Source organism: Microcaecilia unicolor, chromosome 2, assembly GCF_901765095.1.
Source record: "Microcaecilia unicolor chromosome 2, aMicUni1.1, whole genome shotgun sequence".
In the NCBI taxonomy this organism is placed as follows: domain Eukaryota; kingdom Metazoa; phylum Chordata; class Amphibia; order Gymnophiona; family Siphonopidae; genus Microcaecilia; species Microcaecilia unicolor.
The window spans coordinates 248,767,634-248,793,079 of NC_044032.1; the positions used below are offsets into that span (position 1 = coordinate 248,767,634).

The window sequence follows — 25,446 nt, forward strand, 5'->3', positions numbered from 1 at the left end:
TAAAACATACAATTGCAACCAACCGTCATTATTTCCATTGATATACATTTTTCACAATTCAGTACTAACCATCTTCTTTTCCTTTTTTCAAATCATACTCTTGTTTAATTTATTTACATTAACATTTATGTCATTTGTTATATCTTTTGTTTTGCATTTTTGTATTCTTGCACCATAATTGTCTAAATGTATTCTTATGTAGATATATTTCATTCTATTTTTTATCATACACAACTGACATAATACCCAAGTACTAATAAATTTTGTCTTTATATTTATTTTCACTTTCTAATTCTTTTCACCCACAGATTTTTTCATTATATCTCTTGTCCAGTTTCTGTTTCCCCAGATAGCATTAACCGTCATTTATTTTACATAATGTCTGTCTTGTCTCTCAGGATTGGCACATCGTCATCTCTTCTCTTATATTTATTCTTTTCAAGTGCATGTTATCTTTAACTTTATGTTTTTCATTTTATTTATTTTATTGATAAAAACTGTTTCATTCTATTACCATTAATGCAAAGTTTCATTATATCCCGGAACGTCACTTCCGGTTTAGCGATTTTTTCTAATATATTTTTTTCTTTCTTTTCTTTAGCGCCTGTTCCGTTTTTTAACACATCTCTTTCGAAATCTCTTTTTTTCGCCTGTATTATTTGCGGAACGTACGTTGCACTAGCAATTCAATATTCTTCCTGAGATACTATTTCCGGTTTAGCGTTTGTACGTAAGTTTTTTTGGCGCCTTTTTTTGTTTAAAGCCCTGCTCCCCACCAATACATTTTTTCATTTATACTACTAACAGTGCGAGCAGCGCTCATGACGAATTTTTTCAGAACAGTCTTTTTCAAGGTGAGTAGCATTATTTATATGAACTTCCTCCTATATCTTCGTTTCTGTTTTTTATGCCTATTTGCGCATTTTAATGCATTTTCCCATGTAAAGACTATACATAACATTCTGTCCTTCTATCCTTAATTCACTCTCATGCGTGCTTTTTTCATATATATTTATTTGCATGTATAATCATAGTTCCTATCGGACCATACCACCACTTATGCTTCATGTTTTCCCTTGTTGTCTAAACGTTGCATTGTTACTTCTGTTTTTTCTTCTGTGACATCATTCTTTTATTTGTCTATTTACAATCAGACTACCACGCCATTTTTTTGAAGAATTAATCTTATCATTCTATAGCAACTCTCCGTGTAAGAGGTTAGTGTTTTTCAATACACCATATACTATTTTCCATTTTTCTCTCTTTCTTTTTTTTTTTTCTCTCTTTCTTTTTTTCAATGAGTAAGCCTTTTATTTGGTTTTCTACATATCATTCGACAGACTGCTGTAAGATTTCCAGAGCATTTTCATCGTCATTACTCTGCAGCACTCTGCACAGCAGGTTAGTCCTTTCAATAAATACAATATTATTTTTTGAGTAAGTACTTCTCTAATTTATATTTTTGTGATCTTTCCCAATCATTCAAATTTGCTATTTTCTCCATATAATTTTTTTACAAGTAATGCGGTTATGTATCATGAAAAACAATAAGGTTCTCTATGTTTTCCTCATAGTTCTTTTTTCACAATTTCTTTAAATCATTTAGTTCAATTTAAACTTCTGATCAATATTATCATATTCTTTAAATGTATGTTATCTTAATACAGCACATGTAAGTATACATAACTATTTTTTATATGTATGTGTAACTTTTATCATTTCATATTTATTGTTTAAATTTATATGTACATATACATTTTGAATTATTTAATGATCTTTATTTATATATATTTATATATGACGTTTGTGTATTGCATTATTATTTTATAAATTCATACACAGCATATATATTTTTTTTATAATTTTTTATAATTTTTTTTATAATTAATTTTTTTATAATTAGTTTTATTATATGCATTATATGTGTTTTATTTTATTTATTATTAATATTTTTGTTGTCCTTTTATCACACATATCATATATAAATGTACTTTTTATAGACTCCTGATGCAGGCCTGACAGCCGAAACACGACGTGTCGAGTCTTCAAATCTTTAATAAAGTTTTTTATTTAAGAACGTCTTCCAGTGTCTGGTCTCCTTGGTCGTACTCCCACTTTTTGATCACTGTTTTTACCGTGGGGTGCTTGAGTTTTCCATCTTCTGGTGGATTTTCCCTCATATTTACCCCTGAACTCGACCATGGCTTTTCAGAACTGGGATGACGTTCTTACCTATAGTGATGAACATCTCAATCAATTATTACAACATCTAGATGATGAAGAAGACTACAACCAACCTTCAACATCACTAATGGAACAGTGGTTAAATATCATAGATATTAGAAAGAACATTGTCAGGAATGACTTGCATTTCTGTACAATGCTTAGTTATTGCAGGTCTAGACGCATACCAAGAGGCCTTAGGATAAATAAGGCTCCAACTATGTTTTTAGACAATCAATTATTTTTAGATAAGTGGTGCGCTATTCTCAATAAATGCAGTCTTGATTTAATGATTTTGATAGCTGAAACAGCACAAGCAAAAAGTAAAATACTAAAGGAAACCTTAGAACCCAAAATAACCGCATTACATAACTCAGATCCAAATTACGAGGTAATATCAAAAGATGTTAATATCAAAATTGATAAATTCAAAAAAGAAACAAAGGAAGTAAAAAATAGCAAATTTAGAAGAGATGAGGCAGATTACAAAAGGGGATCTATATATCCCTTTTCAAAATCAAGACAATATTTTCAGAACAAAAGACCAACAAGACAGTCTAACCAAATTAAACCCAAGTCTCTCCATACAAACAACCATTTAGAAAATATCCACACAGAACAAAGACGAAAAAGAGTGAGAAGTGACTCTGGGGATGAATACACTTCCCCAATCAGTAGCCCTATAATGCAACAGCCACCCACGAGAACATCTAGACATTCAACTGAGCGTGATACATCTCTTTTAGCCAGCCAAGAAATCCAGACCAATTCTTTTTTAGAAGAACTTTGGAAGAAAGATATGAGATTACAACCGCAACGGTATCCACTCCATCCACAGGATCGACATATACAAAGAGGAAGAAGCAGAGGAAGAGGAAGAACACAGAACACATACTCACAGAATCAACCATACAGAGGCCACTTTCGACATCCATATCATCAATAGAGGTAACAATACCTATCTTTAACCTTTCGCAATATACTCCAACAGTAACAGAAGTTAGTGTCCTTCAGAAAGGTTTATCTTTTGTGCCCACTAGTGGATACAATGCTTTCCAGACACGAGTAGATCTCTTTAAATTCAACCGTAAGTTACAAATAATACAAGCATTTTCTAATACTTCAGATATAAGACAAGAGATCTCTGTGGTTAAAAAACCTTCTACTTGGATACCTCCTGGTCCACCACATCCACTTATTGAGGCATTCCATCAATGTGTAAATAGAGATCTTAAGAAGGTTGAAAAGAATACCAAACCTCGGTATTATAACATCACCAAGTTAGAACGTACAGCTATTAAAGATCTTTCAACCAATACTTCCATAGTAATTAAACCAGCAGATAAAGGTGGAGGAACAGTAATCATGGATCGGGACAAATACATAGAAGAAGTCCAACGACAACTAGATGATTCCAACTTTTACATTCCCCTACAAGAAGATCCTACAGGAGGTATTAAGGAAGATATAGACGAACTAATCAGTATTTCATCAAAGATGGGCTTCCTCACTGAAAAAGAAAAACAATTTTTACAAGTTAAACATCCTGTTGTTCCAACCATTTATATACTTCCGAAGATCCATAAATCCACTGAAAATCCACCTGGAAGACCCATTATCTCTGGTAATGGATCTATTCTAGAACCTTTATCTATTTTTGTCGATTTCTTTTTACGACCTTATGTTCCTACCATTCCATCTTATGTGCAAGATACAACTCACATGATTAACATTCTTGAACAATATGATGGCCCTATAATAGATACAATTTTGGTAACCATGGATATCGAGTCACTATACACGAACATTCCTCAACTTGAAGCATTAAGCATAATTGAAGAAATTTTACAAAAAAGGACTACTCATCGAAGAATACCTAACCATCTGATTTTGACCTGCGCAACGATAGCACTTACTAAAAATTATTTTTGTTTTAAAAACACATACTATCAGCAGATTAAAGGTACCGCGATGGGTTCCAGTATGGCACCTGATCTAGCCAATTTATACGTCGGTAACTTTGAAGAAAAATTCCTCACTAATCATCCCTTTGCAAAGTACATCAAAATTTACCGGCGCTATATAGATGACGTTTTTATCCTTTGGCAAGGTAATGAGGAAACTCTCCTCACATTCCATCAATGGTTGAATAGTCAAGATCCCAATCTTAGATTTACTTTAGAATATGACAATAATAATATCCATTTTCTTGACATTTCAATTACCAAAACTGATTATTTCTTCAAAACAAATATATATAGAAAACCTACAGACCGCAACATGTTTTTGCATTATTCAAGTTATCATAATCCTAGCTTGAAAAGCAACTTGCCTTTGAGTCAATTCCTTCGTCTTCGACGCCTCTGTTCAGACTTTGATGATTTTCATTACCAAGCAAGAATTTTGAAAGATAGATTCTCAGCAAGAGGCTATCCACCACAACATATCAATAATGGACTCAACAAAGCTATTGAACAAGATCGCTCAGAATTATTACAACCATCTACAAGAAAGAAAACACCAGATATTGTCTGCACATTGAAATATTCTTTTTTAGCTAAACATATTTCACGCTCTATTAGGAAACACTGGCACATCCTAGAAGGTCTAGAATGTTTTCAGAATAAACAATTGGTTGTTGCTTATTCCAGGAATAAGAACTTAAAGGAGCATTTCGTGCCCTCTACATTACCGGATATCACTACATTTACAGCACCACTTGGACATCAAAAATGTGGACATTGCAGTGTATGCACTCACTGCATTGAAACTATCAACTTCATCCATCCAAAAACTAGGAAATCATACAAACTTAATCATACGTCAGATTGCACTACTTCATCCGTCATTTATATTATTGTGTGTCCATGTCCAATGATATACGTGGGTAAAACTCTCAGAGCAGTTAAAACCCGTATTATTGAACACAGAAGCTGCATTAAACGAAAGATTGAATCCGCTCCCCTGGTTGAACATTGGTACTCAGCAAATCATTCCATCTCAGATTTAAAATACTTTGTTTTTAAAACTTTTGTGAAGAAATGGAGAGGAGGAGATTTGGATAAACAACTGTTGCAGGAGGAACAGAAATTAATTTTTGACCTTAATACCTTAACACCTGATGGACTAAACAACGAGATCGATTATCGGTCTTTTTTATGAATAACTTTTTTTTAAAAACACTTGAAGAGAATTAGTATAATTACCCATCGTAGCACCCTCCATCAATTGTTCCTTTTTTGTGTATATAATATTTATATATATAATTTTTAAGTATATGTGATACCATTACCTCTTATAATGTAAATATAATCCAATTTTTTAAAACATACAATTGCAACCAACCGTCATTATTTCCATTGATATACATTTTTCACAATTCAGTACTAACCATCTTCTTTTCCTTTTTTCAAATCATACTCTTGTTTAATTTATTTACATTAACATTTATGTCATTTGTTATATCTTTTGTTTTGCATTTTTGTATTCTTGCACCATAATTGTCTAAATGTATTCTTATGTAGATATATTTCATTCTATTTTTTATCATACACAACTGACATAATACCCAAGTACTAATAAATTTTGTCTTTATATTTATTTTCACTTTCTAATTCTTTTCACCCACAGATTTTTTCATTATATCTCTTGTCCAGTTTCTGTTTCCCCAGATAGCATTAACCGTCATTTATTTTACATAATGTCTGTCTTGTCTCTCAGGATTGGCACATCGTCATCTCTTCTCTTATATTTATTCTTTTCAAGTGCATGTTATCTTTAACTTTATGTTTTTCATTTTATTTATTTTATTGATAAAAACTGTTTCATTCTATTACCATTAATGCAAAGTTTCATTATATCCCGGAACGTCACTTCCGGTTTAGCGATTTTTTCTAATATATTTTTTTCTTTCTTTTCTTTAGCGCCTGTTCCGTTTTTTAACACATCTCTTTCGAAATCTCTTTTTTTCGCCTGTATTATTTGCGGAACGTACGTTGCACTAGCAATTCAATATTCTTCCTGAGATACTATTTCCGGTTTAGCGTTTGTACGTAAGTTTTTTTGGCGCCTTTTTTTGTTTAAAGCCCTGCTCCCCACCAATACATTTTTTCATTTATACTACTAACAGTGCGAGCAGCGCTCATGACGAATTTTTTCAGAACAGTCTTTTTCAAGGTGAGTAGCATTATTTATATGAACTTCCTCCTATATCTTCGTTTCTGTTTTTTATGCCTATTTGCGCATTTTAATGCATTTTCCCATGTAAAGACTATACATAACATTCTGTCCTTCTATCCTTAATTCACTCTCATGCGTGCTTTTTTCATATATATTTATTTGCATGTATAATCATAGTTCCTATCGGACCATACCACCACTTATGCTTCATGTTTTCCCTTGTTGTCTAAACGTTGCATTGTTACTTCTGTTTTTTCTTCTGTGACATCATTCTTTTATTTGTCTATTTACAATCAGACTACCACGCCATTTTTTTGAAGAATTAATCTTATCATTCTATAGCAACTCTCCGTGTAAGAGGTTAGTGTTTTTCAATACACCATATACTATTTTCCATTTTTCTCTCTTTCTTTTTTTTTTTTCTCTCTTTCTTTTTTTCAATGAGTAAGCCTTTTATTTGGTTTTCTACATATCATTCGACAGACTGCTGTAAGATTTCCAGAGCATTTTCATCGTCATTACTCTGCAGCACTCTGCACAGCAGGTTAGTCCTTTCAATAAATACAATATTATTTTTTGAGTAAGTACTTCTCTAATTTATATTTTTGTGATCTTTCCCAATCATTCAAATTTGCTATTTTCTCCATATAATTTTTTTACAAGTAATGCGGTTATGTATCATGAAAAACAATAAGGTTCTCTATGTTTTCCTCATAGTTCTTTTTTCACAATTTCTTTAAATCATTTAGTTCAATTTAAACTTCTGATCAATATTATCATATTCTTTAAATGTATGTTATCTTAATACAGCACATGTAAGTATACATAACTATTTTTTATATGTATGTGTAACTTTTATCATTTCATATTTATTGTTTAAATTTATATGTACATATACATTTTGAATTATTTAATGATCTTTATTTATATATATTTATATATGACGTTTGTGTATTGCATTATTATTTTATAAATTCATACACAGCATATATATTTTTTTTATAATTTTTTATAATTTTTTTTATAATTAATTTTTTTATAATTAGTTTTATTATATGCATTATATGTGTTTTATTTTATTTATTATTAATATTTTTGTTGTCCTTTTATCACACATATCATATATAAATGTACTTTTTATAGACTCCTGATGCAGGCCTGACAGCCGAAACACGACGTGTCGAGTCTTCAAATCTTTAATAAAGTTTTTTATTTAAGAACGTCTTCCAGTGTCTGGTCTCCTTGGTCGTACTCCCACTTTTTGATCACTGTTTTTACCGTGGGGTGCTTGAGTTTTCCATCTTCTGGTGGATTTTCCCTCATAACCTCCTTCCCTCCGCCAGGGCCTTAAAAATGGGTCGTGGCTGGGTCTTCCAGCACGACAATGACCCAAAACATACAGCCAAGGCAACAAAGGAGTGGCTCAGGAAGAAGCACATTAGGGTCATGGAGTGGCCTAGCCAGTCACCAGACCTTAATCCCATTGAAAACTTATGGAGGGAGCTGAAGCTGCGAGTTGCCAAGCGACAGCCCAGAACTCTTAATGATTTAGAGATGATCTGCAAAGAGGAGTGGACCAAAATTCCTCCTGACATGTGTGCAAACCTCATCATCAACTACAGAAGACGTCTGACCGCTGTGCTTGCCAACAAGGGTTTTGCCACCAAGTATTAGGTCTTGTTTGCCAGAGGGATTAAATACTTATTTCCCTCTGCAGAATGCAAATAAATTCATATACTTTCCACAATGTGATTTTCCGGATTTAATTTGTGATGTGCTATCTCTCACTGTTACCAATAACCTACCCTTCAATTATGGGCTGCTCATGTCTTTGTCAGTGGGCAAACTTACAAAATCAGCAAGGGATCAAATACTTATTTCCACCACTGTATATTATTTATTGTCCTGGAAGAATTTTGGTCCCGAGGACAACTCCAGGGAGCCCGCGGCGAATGTACATGCCCCGGAGCTGATCAAAGCCTTCCACACCCGGCATCCGTCCAAACCCGGGCCCGGGGAAAAGGGGGCATCCGGGGAGGATACTGTCCCGTCCCGGGTCCTTACCGGTGCTCCCGCGGCGGGGAGCGATGATCGCCGGGGGGCGCGGGCTCCAGGGCGGCAGGGACAAGCCGCCGACGGGGCCATCATCACCGCGGGTCGCTCTGAGGCTGGCGACCGGCGGGAGCAAACGCCGGCCTCGGGGAAGGGGAGACGCCGGCCAAGATGGCGGTGCCGGCGTCGTCGTCTCCCCGGCCAGAGCAGCAGCAGGCAAGTCCTGCCCACTCACGCCGGATTGGTGCGTGGTAGGGGAGTCTCCGCCTGGTAGGCAGGACCGCCAATCCGGGCACTCCTTGCCTATCAGGGCCGGCGGGATTGGCTCCCTTCCAGGAAGAGAAGAGATGGGCGGGGGATTTAAACCCCGAAGCAAGAAGGGCCCAGCGCTTCCGTTTCGATTGTCAGAAGCCGACGCCGTGGAGTGCAGAGACTGTGTCCCTTCAGCTAGCCGTCCTTGCTAGCTACCCCAGTGACTGTCTTCAGCTAGCTGTCCTTGCTAGCCACCTCCAGAGACTGTGTTCCTTTCAGCTAGCCGTCCTTGCTAGCCACCTCCAGAGACTGTGTGACTTTCAGCTAGCCGTCCTTGCTAGCCACCTCCAGAGACTGTGTTCCTTTCAGCTAGCCGTCCTTGCTAGCCACCTCCAGAGACTGTGTTCCTTTCAGCTAGCCGTCCTTGCTAGCCACCTCCAGAGACTGTGTTCTTTTCAGCTAGCCGTCCTTGCTAGCCACCTCCAGAGACTGTGTTCCTTTCAGCTAGCCGTCCTTGCTAGCCACCTCCAGAGACTGTGTTCCTTTCAGCTAGCCGTCCTTGCTAGCCACCTCCAGAGACTGTGTTCCTTTTAGCTAGCCGTCCTTGCTAGCCACCTCCAGAGACTGTGTTCCTTTCAGCTAGCCGTCCTTGCTAGCCACCTCCAGAGACTGTGTTCCTTCAGCTAGCCGTCCTTGCTAGCCACCTTCAGTGATTGTGTTCTCTTCAGCTAGCCGCCCTTGCTAGCCGCCTTCAGAGACTGTGCTTTGGCAGCGCTAGCCGTCCTTGCTAGCGGCTCTGTCGAGACTGTGTTGCTGGCGTCCAGCCAGGCCGGCCGTCACCCCGCGGTTCCAGCAGTCCCGCTGGCCGCCTGCAGCTGGGGGCTCAACCCTCGGTGAACGGCGGTCGCCGCGGGTGAAGATCCGAGGTGCGCGGCAGTCCTCTGAGGTCCTACGGGCCTCAGAGAACCTAAGGGCTCACCTCTACCCAGACCGGACAATTATAGTTGTGCTTCCTACACAGTTGACAATAAAATGTAAGTGGCTGACAATGGACTAACCTGCAGCTTTCTTGGTTTCTCAGGACTTGCCCGGGCCAAATCAATCCCCACCAAGACCTACTCTAATGAAGTGGTGACTCTCTGGTACCGTCCTCCAGACATACTTCTGGGGTCCATCGAGTATTCAACTCAGATAGATATGTGGTGAGTCTAAGATTTTTCATGAAAAGCAGATAAAGTAGAGACTGATATGTTGGCTGAGGAGAAAGCTGACAGTTATATCTCAGGTAATATGTCTGTTGTCCCTGCAGGGGTGTTGGCTGCATATTTTATGAGATGATAACAGGAAGACCCCTCTTTCCAGGCTCAACAGTGGAGGAGCAACTACATTTCATATTTCGAACACTTGGTAAGAAAAAATAAAATCAGAATGAGATCATCTTAGCTCAACCTTTACCTTCCAAATGTCTTCTAACAGAATGAAACACTGGCAGTGAAGGAACTTAAGAAAATGATGGAAGAGCATTGACTCTGGGAGAATCTATACAGAGTAGTAGAGAAGTGTTGGCTGTGGCAGGAGTTGTAGGTAATAGTAAAGAGCACTAACAGTGAGGGAGTTGTAGAGCACGATAGAAGAGTACTGGCTCTCGGAGGGTTGTAAGAAAAAAGACTGAAGAACTGCTGGCTGTGAGGAGAGCGCTGTAGAGAGTTGTGGAGCTGACTGGAAGGAGTGAACAGAGAATAGTGGAAGGATGCTAACTATTTAGGTTACTCTAGGGAATGGTTGAGGAGTGGCAGTGGCGTACCAAGGGGGGGGGCGGTGGGGGCGGTCCGCCCCGGGTGCATGCCGCGGGGGGGGTGCCGCACGCCTGTTGTTCAGGGTCCGCTCGTTCCCTCCCTGCTGTTCCCTCTGCGCGGAACAGGTTACTTCCTGTTCCGGGGCAGAGGGAGCAGCAGGGAGGGAACGAGCGGACTCGGAGCTAACAGGCGTGCGGCACCCCCCAGCAGGTAAAAATGCACCCGGGGGGGGGGGCGTGCTGCACCCGGGGGGGGGGGGGCGCATCGGCGATCTGCCCTGGGTGTCAGCCAGGCTAGGAACGCCACTGAGTAGTGGTTCCTATGGGATGAGCTATTGGAAAAGGCAGAATGGAAGTAATGTGGGGCAGTTTGCTGAGGCATCACACTGAAGGAGCATGCCAAAGAAGCATGCCCCTTAATATGCGCCTTGAAGTTCACTACTTTGGTTTGGGGGTTTTTTTTCTCTTCTTTTAGTGCTTTTTGAAATTTGGCTGGGTGATGTGAGAACTGATAAGAGTTATTTTGTGTTTTGTTGTAAGGATTAGTGAGAGGGAATAGAAGTTGGTTCTGGGGATATTTTCTATTTTATTGATGGTGTGTTAGTATGGGTGTGGCCGCAGAATCCACAGTTTTGATTAGATGGGATGTGGGGAGGAAGAGGTATTGATGGAATGGGAAACATAGGGCTAGAGTCCTGAAGGGCAAACCACCATCTATCTCTAGTAGGGTTCTTATGTGTGAGAAGTTGGGATTAATATTAATATTTGTTCTGTCTATCAGAAATTCCTCTTGCTCAAAATTATAGGATTGAGGAACTGAACTGCAGTTAATCTCTATGACAGAAAGATGGATTCATGAGAGCAATACACCCAAGTTAGCATGTCCATCTGGTGTACATAGGTCTTGAGTAAGGAGAAAATTAGGTGCTAATGCGTGCTTAATGCAGCAAAGATGGCCTAATGGGACATGCCAAAGCGTTCCCTATCAATGTTGCAATCTAAGCATATGGTATGTACTTTTTAAATTTATTTTGGAGGGGGTGTTTCGGTTCAGAGAAGGGCATATGTTAAATCAGCTAGTGCGCTGACATTACTGCCACACTAACTGATTAGCTCTTAGTGCCTTCCAAAAAGGGAGATGGTAAGCGCTCCTGTGGTAATCTTTTTCCTATGGCTGCGCACTAATGCTAACATTAGCACATGAACATATATTCAACAAATGGAAAAAAGCCCTTTTGACAGCTGTGTTAAAATGGGCTTAGCTTGTGGGAAAGTCCCATACAAGGATGTGCTAAGCCCATTTCTTACTACAATTTATTAAAAGAGCCCCTTAGTAAACAAAGGACTACATTGGACTGCTACGTGTTTGCTTGCACAAATGTCTATAAGATGCACTGAGTATCTTATAGAGAAAGTGAATTGATATTGGTCCTTTATTGTTTACCAGTTTATAGGACACCAGTATGTGATTCTCAAGCACATTTAGAATTGGAGGAGTTGATTGCCTTGTTGAGTATACTTTATTCTGATTACATTTAGTGGGTGATTTAAGGTATGTGCAAATGATTAAGAGTCCCACCCTTGAGCAAGAAGGAACTTGGGACTTGATTTTTATTCCATGTGCATGGAAGGAGTTTTGGGGTAAAGTAGATATACAGACAGTTTCCTGGTCAGATCATTGTTCCTTAGAAGTAAGCTGAGGAAATACTGTTTCACGGAAAGGGTGATGAATCTGTGGAATGGTCTCCTAGTGCAGTGGTAGAGGTGAAAAATGTATCTGAATTCAAGAAAGCTTGGGACAAGTACGTAGAATCTCTAAGGGAGTGAAAGGGAGAGTAGATGGCATGGATGGGCAGACTGGCTAGACCATCTAGCTTATTTTCGAAAGGGAAGGACGCCCATCTTCCGACACAAATCGGGAGATGGGCGTCCTTCTCCCGAGGTCGCCCAAATCAGCAGAATCGAAAGCCAATTTTTTACGTCCTCAACTGCTTTCCATCGCGGGGATGACCAAAGTTCACAGGGGCGTGTCAGCAGTGTACCAAAGGTGGGACTGGGGCGTGGTTAAGAGATGGGCGTCCTCGGCCAATAATGGAAAAAAGAAGGGCGTCCCTGACGAGCATTTGGTCGACTTTACTTGGTCCCTTTTTTTTCACGACCAAGCCTCGAAAAGGTGCCCGAACTGACCAGATGACCACCAGAGGGAATGGGGGATGACCTCCCCTTACTCTCCCAGTGGTCACTAACCCCCTCCCACCCAAAAAGAAAATTTAAAAAACATTTTTTCCAGCCTCTATGCCAGCCTCAAATGTCACACCCAGCTCCATCACAGCAGTGTGCAGGTCCCTGGAGCAGTTTTTAGTGGGTGCAGTGCACTTCAGGCAGGCGGACCCCCCCCCCCCCACACCTGTTACACCTGGTGGTAAATTTGAGCCCTCCAAAACCCACCCAAAACCCACTGTACCCACATGTAGGTGCCCCCCTTCATCCCTAAGGGCTATGGTAGTGGTGTACAGTTGTGGGGAGTGGGTTTTAGGGGGGGTTTGGGGGGCTCAGCACCAAAGGTAAGGGAGCTATGCACCTGGGAGCTTTTTCTGAAGTCCACTGCAGTGTCCCCTAGGGTGCCCAGTTAGTGTCTTGGTATGTGAGGAGGACCAGTGCACTATGAATGCTGGTTCCTCCCACGACCAAATGCCTTGGATTTGGTTGTTTTTGATATGGGTGTCCTCGGTTTCCGTTATGGCCGAAAAGTGGGGACGACCATCTCTAAGGTCAACCTAAATGTTGAGATTTGGGTGTCCCCGACCCCCCATCTTGACGCCCATCTTGTTTCAATAATACAGGTTTCCCTGCCCCTTCGCCGGAACATCCTTAGAGATGGATGCCCTTAGAGATGGTCGTCCTTGTTCGATTATGCCCCTCCATATGATCTTTATCTGCCATTATTTTTCTGTGTTTCTATGTGTTGACTGTAAGATGATTATATTCAGTGCATTTTTTCTAGCGAAAAAAGTGCCGGTACTCAAATGACAGGCCACCTTTCAGGGGTGGCATGGTCACTGAGGGACCCACCCCACAATAGCCAAGCCCACTGCAACCAGTCACAGAATCTATGACGAGGCAGAATTGGTGTGTAGAGCCTGAGCTCTTTCAGTAAAACTTGGGAACCATGGGGCAATTTTAGCAGACAGTGGAAAAGGTGCCGGTCCTCAGTACCCCCAAGTACCCCCTCAAAAAAAGCCCTGATTATATTAAATACTGAGTTGACAGGCTATTTGTTAAAGGCGTGATTGAAGAGGAGTATAAAATGCAAGGAATAGATGTGTACTTTCAGTAGAAAAGGTTGAGCCTCAGATTAACGAGTCTCACTTGATAAGGGAGTTCAGTTGTGGAAAGAGGCCCATGAGTATTTTTTAGATGCTCTTTTTCTCCAATCTGCTTCAGTACAGAAGGTTGGTATATGCAGACCTGGCATCATTTGGCGCTGCAGCTATTGAAACTTCAGGTAAGACAGAGACAGAGGAATGCCTTTTTGGTTGGTAGGACCTAAGCTCCATCCTCTCACTTCCATCCCAGTTTCTCATATTACCTTTAATCATTCTTACGTACACTTTTTTTACGTAAATCATGCAGCGCATAATTATTCATTCAAATTGGACATTCCCAGATCACCCAATAAAAAATGGATTCAGAGCAGTAAAATGTTCACTTTATATTCAGCATACAAAAAAAGTTCTATTCAGATTCTGTTGTCACATGAGTAACAGCATCACAAACACCCTCCACTGCCAGACAGTGTGTGAAGTAACACAAAACCCTGGAAAAGGATATTCAGAAGCTTACCAAGCCATACCAGCACCATATCCAAAAACCTCAAACTGCATAAACCCTACCTATGAAGAGTCAGCACTGCAAATATTGTAGAACACCAGTACACTTCCAGTTGAGAAAAGAGAACAAGCTGGACTGCTACAGATTTCTACACAGAATCTACATGTTAACAAAATCCTTCACTTTGGTTACAATAGAAAATACAAACCATCACCTAGTAAAAAAAAAAAAAAAAAAAGAAACTACAGACCAGAAAAAATATGTAGACAAAAAGTGATTTGGAACCCCCCCCCCACACACACACACACACACACACACACCACCACCACCACCAAAAAAAAACCCAGAATCTAAAAGGTGTGGAGCACTTAAGAAAAAGACAGAGAAATACTTTTCCTCCTGTAATGAACAAAATACGAAGAAACTTTTATTTTCAAAGCTGAAATATTTCATTCACCAAACATTGCAAAACAATTTTTTGTACCTTGTTATCTGATTTTTTTTTTCTAATTGGGTTGGTCCTGGTCTCTCTTTACCACATCCTTTTGTTGGCTATGCAAGGTCTCATTTCTGTTTTTAGTTTCTTCCCCAGCCTCCTTTTCCCCCATCTTTCACCCACTTTCTAGTCCCCCATTTCTACCCCCGTATTCATTTTCTTCACAGCATCAAATACCTTCCTTTGCCTCTCATTCCCTCTCCCCCTCCAGTCCAGTTCTTATGTTTTATTCCCTTCTCCAGGTTCCCAATTTTCCTTTTCCCTCCCCTATTTCCACTCCCCCTCACCTTCTTCAAAGACGTCCCTTTCCTTTGTCTCCTACCCTCTTTATAGCCATTTGCTTTTTATTTCCATCTCCCCAACATCTATTGCCCCTGCCTCTCTCCCATCTCCATCATTCATTCCCTCACCTCTTCCCCCATACCTCTAGCTTCTTCTCTTCCCTTCTCCAGCACTCCCCTGCCTGTTCCCTCTTTCAGTAATCCATTTAGCCTGCCTTTCCTCCTTTACCCCAGAATCCATCTTTCTACTCTTCCATCTCCACCTTCCCTTGCATTTGCTCTTGCTTCTCCCCTTCACAATATCTGTCCTCTTCCTTCTCACTTCCTAAGTCCCCTTCTCTCACCCTCACCATCTGCCAACATCAGCTCTCTTTTCCCATCTCCAGCATCAGACTCATTTCCAAGCTCCCAGGCTCCTTCTATTTAACCTCTCAGATTCTTCTCCCAATATCATGCCCTCTTATCTTCTCTACCCTCTCTTTTCTCTCTCTTAAGCCCCTCACCATCCAGCATCTCCCCCACTCTCCATCCAACCATCTCACCTGTCTCTCTATTATCCCTCCCCATGTCCAGCATTATCCTTCTTTTCCCTCCCCCAAATGTGATTCAGTATCCCGCCTTTACTCCCTCTATGGTCCAGCATTTCCCATCTCTTTTCCCTCCCCCTTCCTGATCTAGAATCTCCCCTCTCCATTTCCCTGTAGTCTAGCGTCCACTCTCCTCTCCCTTCCCTGCCCTCCCTCAGTCCAGCAACTCCTTGCTTCCCTCTCTCCCTGCCCTTGCTCAGTCCACCATTTCCCATGAAACATCTCTCCCTCTCCTGCTGCTGCATCCCACCAAGCCTGTCCCCAGTAGCAGAACAGACTAGTCTGTTCCTGCATCCTGTCCTTTCTTATACTTCCTGTTTCCAGAAGGGGCCAGATGAGTCAGTGTGCTGATTACATGAACTCAAAGGTTCCATAGACAACACTTAGTGTTTGTTTTACTACTACTGTGGTCCTGTTGAGATGCAACAGCACAGCAGAGGTGGGTTCTAAAATTTGGACAGGATAGGTCTCACCGCATTCCAATGTCCTTGAGAGAAGAAATGGAAAGTCAGAGTTTAGAGATAGGTGTAGGAAGCATTCTAGATTTTATTGCCACCAGCTTTGTTTAGTGAAAAGATCTTTAATGAATATACAGGCTGTCCAGGCCAGTGATCAACCAAGGAAGCTGTTCAGCATGGTTTGGCAATTCACGGGGAACTCCCTGTCATTTTTTGGTAAAGACTGTTTCTGTTATTTGTACATCATTAGGAATCATTGAGGAGTCCATTCAGAGTTTCATAATAGCTGTGGAAGGTTTGGATGATCCGGCAGGAAATCAAGGGCTGGGCAAGGCTCCCCCAAACAGGGTAGATAATGGTGCAGGAATTGGGACAACTTGGTCTGCACCTTCATTCTTTGTTGCATTTGGAGACCAGTAAGGTCTTGGAATCGATGTATGAGTAATCTGGAAGCAGTTCTTGCAGAGGTGATTCAACATCTGGTAGTGGAGGTTAATTCTTGTTTAACAGAATTAGTGAACAAGTCACTGTGGGAAGGAGTAATTCTCCAGGTTTCAAAGCAGGCTATGTTACTCCCATTTTCAAAAGTGGTATGAGGGACGAGAAGGATGTTGCTTCATATCACACTGTTTCTAGTCTCCCTGAGTAGATAAATTGCTGGAGAGGGTAGTTTTGTCTCAAGCAGAAGAGCCTTTAGATATGGTTAATGGGTACCATTCAGTACAGACAGGTTATCAGCGCAGCTGTAGCACTGAAACAGTTATGCTGTGTTAATTGGAATTAAGGTTCATGCAGGTCAGGAGTATGATTTCATGTGATTGCAGTTTGATTTGAAGGCTGTGTATGATGTTACAAGTTACAGCTTACTGTGCGGTGATTTTGTGAGATGTGGATTTCAGGCCAGCTTTCTGTTGTTTTTTGTCAGTCTGGTAGCGGTGAATGCATTGGAATGGATCTTATATGGCACGTAGTAGTGTGGTTTGTGGGGTTCTTCATGGGTCTGTTCTTTCTCCAGCTTTAATTTCAATCTTACTCTCAATCTCAGGTATTTATAACCTGCTCAGTCCCAAATATCTGGTTCAAAGTGGCTAACAATAAAGTAATATAGATATTGACCCTACAATTAAATAAATATTTATTAATGTATGGTGAAAATAATATTACTTTAAATATTTTTGAAAAGAAACATTTTTAAATATTTGCAAAACAAGGCATAAGTAGGTTGTTGTTTGACAAATAATGACATACTATTCCAGAATTGGGCGGCATGAAAAGGAAAAGAACTCTTGAGTATTCTCCCCACATGGTGTGAAATGTAACAGAAAATGATCCATTTTATTTATTTTCAAATTTTATATCCTGCTTTATTACCAAAGCGGGTTACAATTAAAACATTCATAAAATCATAACAAACAAGAATACAATAAACTACAATAATTTCATTCAAGAATAATACACTATCTAGGGAGAATCACCAGAAAAATCCAAGATCATTCGTCAGTAAAAGCTTTCATAAAATAATAAGTCTTCAGATAGTTCTTAAATTGTTGTCTGTTTGAACAAAGTCTTATGACCAGGCAGATGATTCCATAAGTTTGCTCCTGCAATGGAAAAGGCTTGATGGTGTGTATCAGAAAAATGCTGCCCCAGAGCGTGAGGCTCGACTTAGTTGGCACATTGGCACATAGACAGAACGTTCATAAAATACTTTGGAACTGTGGCGTACACTCGCTGGTGTATCAGAAACAATACTTTAACTCAAAGTTTTATTGGAAGCCGTCTTTTGTCGGATTTCTTTCCTATCAGATCTGTTTACACCAGTAAGTAATTATACCGCTGCATTTTGAATGACCTGCAGTGCCTGGATCCTGGCTGTTGACATGCCCAGGTATAGTGAATTGCAATAATCCAAACTTGGTATTACCAGGCTCTGCACAATTGTTCAACAATCACAGGCCAATATCATACTTTTCAACTTGCTAAGGACACGAAGTTGGACAAAAGAAGTTGTAATTACATGATCCACTTGTTTTCGCATGACCAATTCTGAATCTAACATCACTCCTAAATTACAAAGGAATGGTTTTACCTTCAAATCCATTCCTTGACATCTCACAATAGGAAGCAATGAGGGATTTATATGCCTACCAACATACATGATTTCTGTTTTTGCAAAATGTACAGACAACTCATACTGTTGCATCCACTCAGAAATTGCATCAAAATATACAGTCAGTGATCTTGTAGGTTTCTGGGCATCACCCGTAATAGGAAAAAAACAATGAATGTCATCTGCATAAATTCTAAAGGATATCCCTAATTTTTGAAACACCCTACTGAATGATATCATATACACATTAAAAAGTAAAGCCGATAAAGCAGATTCTTGAGCGACACCATGATTTATCAAATATCTGTTGAAATACACTCACAAATTTTAACTACAAATGACCTTTCATGTAAATGATAGGACTTAAACCAATTCAATACTTTTCCACAAATCCACAAATCCCCAAATCATATCATTCCTTTATCAGTATGGTATGATTAACCATGTTGAATGCTGATGTAATATCCAATATCACTAAGCAAGATAAGTTTGAAAAAAACCCCATTTTAAAACAAGTTAATTTTCATTTTGATATATATGAAAATCTTTTTTTTAAAAAGCGTGCAATGATTAGATTGAAGAAAAGGCGATATGACCTCTGTGGTCTGTGATGGTCCTTTTTTAAAATGGATGAGCACACATAAAAAATGTATTTAAGAGTGTTTCACTGTTTGCATGTCACTATTGAAATAGGTATATGCTCTGTGGGATTTTTTTTATATCACCAAACAAAAGCAAACTTGATTCATTGCAAGTCTGCCTCTGAGGAAACAAGAAGTTACATCAGAGAGGTGGGCCGCAGTAGAGAGAAAAAGCTGGTGCCGGCGGCAGGGCAGCATTTGGGACTTGCTGCCACCGCCGTATTTTAGAAAACAAAAAGAGAAGAAAGGGGGTTGAGAAAGGAAGGGGGGAGAAGCCAGACTGTGGCACCGTGGGGGGGGGGGGGGGAGTTGGGGGGAAGAGAGAGAGAGTGTGAAGAGATAGATGTTGGACTCGGGACGAAGGCCATCTCATCCTTCGTCTCAGGTGGCAGATTGCCATGGGCCACCCTTCCACAAATGCACTGACAACCCGTGGCGTACCAAGGGGGGGCGGTCCGCCCCGGGTGCATGCCGCTGGGGCGGATCGCCAATGCGCCCTGCCCCCCGGGTGCAGTGCCCCCCCCCCCAGTGCAGCACGACCCCCCCCAGGAAGTAACCTGTTCCGGGGCAGAGGGAGCATGGAAATGAACGACGCTGACCGGCGCGCGGCACCCCCCCCCAGCGGCGTGCACCTGGGGGGGGTTCTTTCGCTGGGGTGGGGGGGTGTCCTTTCGCTGGGGGGGTCGTGCTGCACTGGGGGGGGCGCTGCACCCGGGGGGCAGGGCGCATTGGCGATCCGCCCCGGGTGTCAGCCCCTCTAGGAACGCCACTGCTGACAACCAATGAAGTCTTATAAACAATGGAATGACTTGATCTTTTCTTTTTATTTTAAAGATCAGTCTTGCAACTGTGTTCTGAAGAAGCCAAATTTTCTTTAGTACCTTAAGTGATACCTCAGAATAAATGGAATTACAATAATCAAACAAAGTCACGATCAAGTTCTGTACAGCAAGACAAAATGATCTTCCAAAAAACATTGGCAGATTGTCCTAAGCTGTCTAAGTCTAAAGAAGACATTCTTCTATACATTTTTTTTTTACCTGTGGCTCCAATACCTTGGCTGTATGAACATCTGGCTCTCCTCATAGAAAAGAATGTAAAATTTGGTACGGAAGTCCATTTTTTCGCTGATGACATGCAGTTGCTTGTTTTTGTGCCTTGTGATCAAAGAGAAATTAGCAGAATCAATGGCTATTTAGCTATGAGTGAGGCCTGGTTGTGGAAGAAATGTTTAAAATTGAATCCAAGAAAAAAAATAGGGGTTTGTGGATTTCACAGTAGCAAAGCACACTAGAGGCAGTGCTCATTTATAATGGGTTCCCCATTAGTCTTTTCAAAGGATCTGACAAGTTTTGGAGTAATATTTCATGTGGCATTATCAATGTCTTAACAGATTCGTGTTTTTTTTTTCTAGTTTCTTGTTGCTTAGGCTTCGCCCATTTTTGGATATGAGTAAATCACCTTTGCTGGGGCATTTCTAGACCTTATCTAGAACTCATTATTGTACTTCTTTGTACCTGGGCTTGGGGTTTATGTTTATTTGAAGAGATTGCAGATGATACAGAATGTGACTAATAAGCCAGAAAAAGTGTGCACTCTGTTTTAACAGTTTGCACTGGATTCCTGTTGAGGCATGGGTGCAATTTAAGTTGTCTTGTGTGGTTCATAAGTATTGTTACAGAGGTCTTGTCCATTTGTTGGACAGTCAGATTTTTATGGTGATTCAGGACGAAGAATTGTATAGTGTGTGTAATCTACTGTGTTGTTTTTGGTTTTGTGATAGTACTGTATATGTGTTTTTATGGAAACCACCTAGTTTTTATGTGGTATACAATTTTTTTAAATAAATAAATAATAACTAACTAACTAATTTGGAAGGTGTAGTAGTGTCCTATTTTCCTAGCAGGGCATTATAATCTTCTCGATTGGATCTGCTGCAGCCACCATCTGTGAATTTGGTTTAATTAGCAGCTTCCAGGAAACAACCTTTTAAAGCCAAAACTGTGGAATGCTTTGCCCCAGGTATTATGTGAGGAAACACATACTGCCTTTGTTTTAGAGAACTTTTGAAAGCTTGGTTGTTTGTACATGCATTTAGAGAGCGAGAGATTTTTATTCAAATTTGATATAATGATGTATTTAGAATTTTTATGTGAAGACTTCATATTGTAAACCACTTTTATGTGCTGTATATTGTCAGAGGTGGAATATTACATTAAATGAATTTAACAACATAGTAAGGAATCATTTCTGTTCAATCTTTTCTTCTCTTTTCACAATCAGGTACACCAACGGAGGAGACGTGGCCTGGAATTATGTCCAACAAAGATTTTAAAAGCTGCAAATATCCTAAATACTATCCAGATCCTATACAGAAACATGCACCCAGGTCTGTATACCCTAGCACAGGGCCAGTGACAGCTCTAGAGACTGAATCCCCTTTCTATATCCCCTGCAAGGGGGGGGGGGGAGGGAGAGAGAACAGTTCAGCCCTTGAAACTGAAGTCCCCGCTGGCTAGACCCAACAAAAAGGAGATAATGACAAGAGAGGATCTGATGGTGCTAGCTTCATAACAAGATGCATCTTTGAACCTCCCCTTAATTTCCTCTAATCTTTGTTTTATTGACAGGTTGGATCTTGAAGGCTCAGATCTCTTATCTCAATTGCTGCAGGTGAGAGAATTTTTTGCTCCTAGGATTGTCTTTTCAGGAGTTGCAGAGGACAGTGTTTCATATTTGTGTATCATATGCAGTCTTCCTCTCACCTTTCTGGAGTGAGGACACTGTTGGCATCCTATCCTGCATCCCTGGCAGACAGCCCAAAATAATTAAGCAATCAGACTTGTAGGAACAGTGTCCTTTATTCTTACCTTGAGACAACAAGCATTTGAATATAAGTAGGTATAAAATCTCTATGCAAGAGCCTAAATCTCCCTTTACAGTTCTAACCTGACACTCTTGAAGCCAGTCCTCTAGCCATAGGCTTCCCACAGGGCTCTGCCTCCCTGGATTGGTAGCTCTAGACCAATTTCAGTTCTCAAGTGCCACAAGCCAGTTGGGCTTCCAGGATATCCACGCTGAATATACATGAGATATTTTCCATCCAGTGAAGGAAAGCTTGCAAATGCCTCTCTTGTGTACTGAACATGAATATCTTGAATGCTCGACTGGCACGCATCACTTGAAGGGCTGAAGCTTGAAGCCAATCTCTCTTTTAGGCTTCTTGTATTTTCCCTCTGGACCCCTCTGGTTGCCCTGCCTCCCTTTCAGAGTCTTGCCCCTTAGGCCTCTTCCTGACAGCTCTTTGATCCTCTGATTCCATGACCAGTTTTTCTAATGGACTTTGCTTTCTACCTAAACTATGCCCTAACTGGCAACACCAGGTCTCCATATCTTCAGAACCACACTACCCAAAAATCTCTTGGCTACAGTGACATCAGGGGAAAGGGGATGAGATTTGATATACTGCCTTTCTGTGGTTACAGTCAAAGCAGTTTTTACATATTATTATATACAGGTACTTATTTTGTACCTGGGTCAGTGGAGGGTTGCGTGACTTGCCCAGAGTCCTAAGGAGCTGCAGTGGGAATGAACTTGGTTCCCCTGGTTCTCAGGCCACTGTACTAACCGTTAGGCTACTCCTCCACATCACTGTGTCTCTTTCTTATTTTCCTCTTTGCATTGATTCTGCTTCCCTGGCAGACTATCAGCGCCTTATCCCTCAGTCTGCCTCCAGCTGTGTGGAGTCCTAACTCTATGGTAGACTACAGCGTCCAAGAGTCTCATCTTTAAAGGCATGCCCTTGTTTCTCGTTTACTCTTTCCTTTATGTGGCTGACAGCCTGTGCACTCTGCATCTCTAGGTTCTCTCCAAGTGTGCAGTTGTGGTGGAATCAAAGGTTCACACATCACTTATTGATGCTGCTTTGCCTCTCTTCCTCTTTCTGTGGATAATACACATTACTAGGAATATATTGCATTTATTTATAAACAACTCTGTGCAAGGATATCCAGAATCTGATGGAAGACTAATCCCAAGAGCCCAATCCAGGTGTGTAAGCCCAACAAAATTAAAATGATTTAAATGGAAACCAAGGATAGTTGGACAGAGGTGAAGCCCTTGTAAGGCTAATGAACATTTTAAGATGTATTTTTGGGGGACGGCTAGGGTCCTCGTCTCATGCAAAGTGCAAACTGTCAAAAGTATCCTTCTAAATTTCCAGCATTTTTAAGTAATACTCCTACACAAACCCGTAAATCAATATAAAGGAACCAAGAAAAATATAACAGCTGTGTCCTTTCTATGCAAGCAAGCCAGAAGTGAGTTCAGCTTTCTGGATTCTGACAGATTATTTATGCACTGGACAGGGGATCAGAGGCGATGTCCTGGCCTCTCATTTATTACACAGCTGTTGTCTGGTTACCACCGTTGACAGGGATATAGCCAGAGTCCAGGGAGACCCTCACAGGTTTTTCTGCTTTTTATTTGTGTGTTACAGTTCGAAGGGAAGAGGAGGATCTCAGCGGAGGAGGCCATGCGGCACCCCTACTTCCACTTCCTGGGAGAGCGGGTTCATAAGCTCCCAGACAGTAAGCATAGCACAGACTGTACTGACATGTTCAGTGTATGCCCTGCAGATAGGTTTCATATGGATAAGATTGAGAAAATTAGCAGCATCCTGTGGCCTGTGTGTGCATTGCAGGAACATTTTCCATGTGGAATCCCTGGGGTAGTTTCTGTTTATTTGCCATATCAACCAAGCGCTAAGAGGTGTGCAAAACGTGGTAACCTAAAATAAACATCACATCTAATTTTTAAAATTAAATATTTAAACATGTATTCAGAAAGTAACACAGAAAGTCTACGATCCAATAAAATTAAAATGTTTGAAACAAGTAGAGTCTATAATCAATAGCACTGACAGACTTACGCCTGTGTTTATAAAGGCGCAGTATAGATGCGTTAGCGTTTTTAACGTGCGTCAAACGCTAATGCGCTTATAGGAATGTATTGGTGCATTAGTATTTATGCACCTTAACTTTATAGGCGCGTTAAAAACGCTAACGCACCTTAGTATCATATCCCTTAGAGGCAAATAGCACAAAACAACCAAACAGAAAGACCAACAAGGATGGAAAATAAATCTTAAACCATCTAAATTAAGAGAGATTTCATAGCCAAGTTAAACTGATCAAACTGCCATCAACACATGGATTCTGACAGATTATTTATACACTGGATCAAACTGCCACCTACAAATAAAATAGAATAATCAAAATTGCTGCTAGTCTCATTATAGATACAGTCATTTAAAATGATAAGCAAGACACCAGTACAGTTACTGTATATAAGACAGCGATGAGGTAATACTAAAGGGTGTTATGCCCTTAACACACAGTTAGCCCACGCTAACAGGTAACCATTTTGCCTGTTTTGCATGGTAACCCATGCATTACCTATTTAAAAAATATATGTATTTAGGAGGGGGCATGTCATAGGCAAGAGAGTGGGTATTCCTGCATTAATCCAACTAGCATGCTAGGATTAGTGCATGCTGACTGGATAAGACAGGGTTAATGCAGCAGCAGTTAGCACCTCCTTACAACAAATTACTTCCTTGTGCTTTATACTTTGTTACCTATCCTATACTGTTTACTGTAAGCCACATTGAACTCAAACTTGTTTGGGATAATGTGGGATATAAATGTCACAAATAAATAAATAATGGGAACATTAAAGCACAACCTACAATTAAAAAATAAAAGTCCTAAAATAATTCTGTGTTAAATCTGGGCTTGGTGCACAGGAAGGTCCAGCATTAGAGTGTGTTAAGCCCAGATTTTACCGCACCTTAGTAAAAGCACCCCAAAGAGAGAAGCCTTACTTTGTTTGCAAAACATTTTATTTTATTTTTGTTACATTTGTACCCCACACTTTCCCACTCATGGCAGGCTCAATGCGGCAGGCAATGGAGGGTTAAGTGACTTGCCCAGAGTCACAAGGAGCTGCCTGTGCAGGGAATCGAACTCAGTTCCTCAGGACCAAAGTCCACCACCCTAACCACTAGGCCACTCCTCCAGCAAATAGTCCTTAACTTAGAAGGCAACCAAAACTAAAGTTTTCAGTTTTGGCTGAAACCGAATGAGCAGCCGAAATTTGCCACACACTTTCAACTGAAACTGGGGTGGCATCCTCCCCCCCCCCCACCCCAACCGAAAGTCACCACCTTTAGGCCCTCCTAGGCCTACCTTGGAAGCCCTGATGACCAGTCACTCCTTCCCATGCCAGCTCCACAGTCGACATGGCTGCTGGGGCCTCCCGCCATTTTGAGACTGGAACTGGCATGGGCAGGAACAATCACTGTATATCATCAGGGCCTCTGAGCTCTTGCCATTCCATGGGTGCTGGAGAAACTGCATAATTAGGGCGTTACCACATAATGTTCAAGTGTCACACAATGAACAAACTTGAAGAACTCATGCCAGAAATTCAGCTATCTCAAAGGAGTTGCAAAGTGCACTCCTTTGAGATAGCTGAACAC

At 40.6% G+C, this 25,446-nt stretch overlaps 1 protein-coding gene across 2 annotated transcripts in view; it reads left to right on the plus strand.

Annotated features, from left to right (window-relative positions):
* LOC115463413 (cyclin-dependent kinase 16-like) overlaps positions 1 to 25,446 on the plus strand; it is a 119,221-nt gene that overhangs the window by 78,051 nt on the left and 15,724 nt on the right. For both annotated transcript variants that reach the window (XM_030193879.1, XM_030193881.1), the window contains exons 11-15: positions 9,788 to 9,908; positions 10,016 to 10,113; positions 21,189 to 21,294; positions 21,536 to 21,578; positions 23,404 to 23,494. In XM_030193879.1, coding sequence (XP_030049739.1) covers positions 9,788 to 9,908; positions 10,016 to 10,113; positions 21,189 to 21,294; positions 21,536 to 21,578; positions 23,404 to 23,494 — 459 coding nt within the window. The remainder of the gene's footprint in view (positions 1 to 9,787; positions 9,909 to 10,015; positions 10,114 to 21,188; positions 21,295 to 21,535; positions 21,579 to 23,403; positions 23,495 to 25,446) is intronic.